This window comes from Charadrius vociferus, unplaced genomic scaffold (genome assembly GCF_000708025.1).
Source record: "Charadrius vociferus isolate BGI_N301 unplaced genomic scaffold, ASM70802v2 scaffold291, whole genome shotgun sequence".
Lineage (NCBI taxonomy): Eukaryota > Metazoa > Chordata > Aves > Charadriiformes > Charadriidae > Charadrius > Charadrius vociferus.
In genome coordinates, this window is record NW_009646958.1 from 415914 (window position 1) to 416745 (window position 832).

Sequence of the window (832 nt, forward strand, 5' to 3'; positions counted from 1 at the left end):
CCCCCCCCGGTGATGTACAGGCATGGCTAACCGAACTGTGCATCCCGAACTGGTGATTCGAGGAGAAACGCAAAAGTGCACGTTCCTTTCTGAATTTTTGAATGTAGGTGCCTGTGCTACGGCGGTAACGCTCTTTTTACGGCCCGATTCCCTTTTTAGTGTGTATGTGCCTGATCTGTCGCATCTCTGCTCGCTGGGGAAAAGTGGCAGGAAGGCTGGAAGCTGCCGCAGAGGACTGTCCCTCCCTTTCTGTCAGTGTGACCCCTTTTTATCATCTAGTGTTTATTTTCCCACATGCCCTTAGTAGGGATGCACTGAACATAGTGTGGATCATTTACATAAAACTTCAACTTTCAGTTTTTTATTCTCCAACCTTTTTTGTTGTGGGGGGTTTTTTTGTGTGTCAGAGTTGCTTATATTTTTCAGGCAGTGTTGAAAATGTGACATGTCAGTGTACTGGGTATTTTTTACATTGAAGGCTGCTTCTCTTGATTTTTAGGTGATAATATCAGAGAGTTTTTGCTGAGTCTCAGATACTTTCGAATCTTCATTGCCTTGTGGAATGTCTTCATGATGTTCTGCATGATTGTGTAAGTAATGCATCTTGTCATTTGTTTATAGGAAGTCGTATACATTGGGATTTTTCTTGCACGTTTCTTTTCAGATCCCTTTCTCTCCCACTCTGTTCTTCCATTAATCCTTTTCATTTCACTTCTTTATTTCAGTCTTCAAAGAGATGTTGGTTGACCTCAAATTTCTTTGCTAATGTGGGCACCTGTAGTGCATGAAAACCTTCTTTGCCAGCGTGCAAGTCATTTAGCAATCAGTATTC

General features: G+C 42.2%; 1 protein-coding gene across 1 annotated transcript; it reads left to right on the plus strand.

The window, feature by feature from the left end:
* The first annotated feature begins 22 nt into the window (after positions 1-22).
* On the plus strand, positions 23-594 carry SMIM7 (small integral membrane protein 7). Its single transcript, XM_009895198.1, has 2 exons — positions 23-107; positions 500-594. Exons 1-2 carry the CDS (start codon positions 23-25, stop codon positions 592-594), a joined length of 180 nt encoding a protein of 59 aa, XP_009893500.1.
* Positions 595-832: the final 238 nt, after the last annotated feature.

Excerpts from the sequence above, each read along its gene's own strand:
- SMIM7 (XM_009895198.1), top strand. The coding sequence starts at position 23 with ATGGCTAACCGAACTGTGCATCCCGAACTGGTGATTCGAGGAGAAACG. Across the intron at positions 108-499 it reads TTCTGAATTTTTGAATGTAG|GTGATAATATCAGAGAGTTT; the intron begins GTGCCTGTGCTA and ends CTTGATTTTTAG.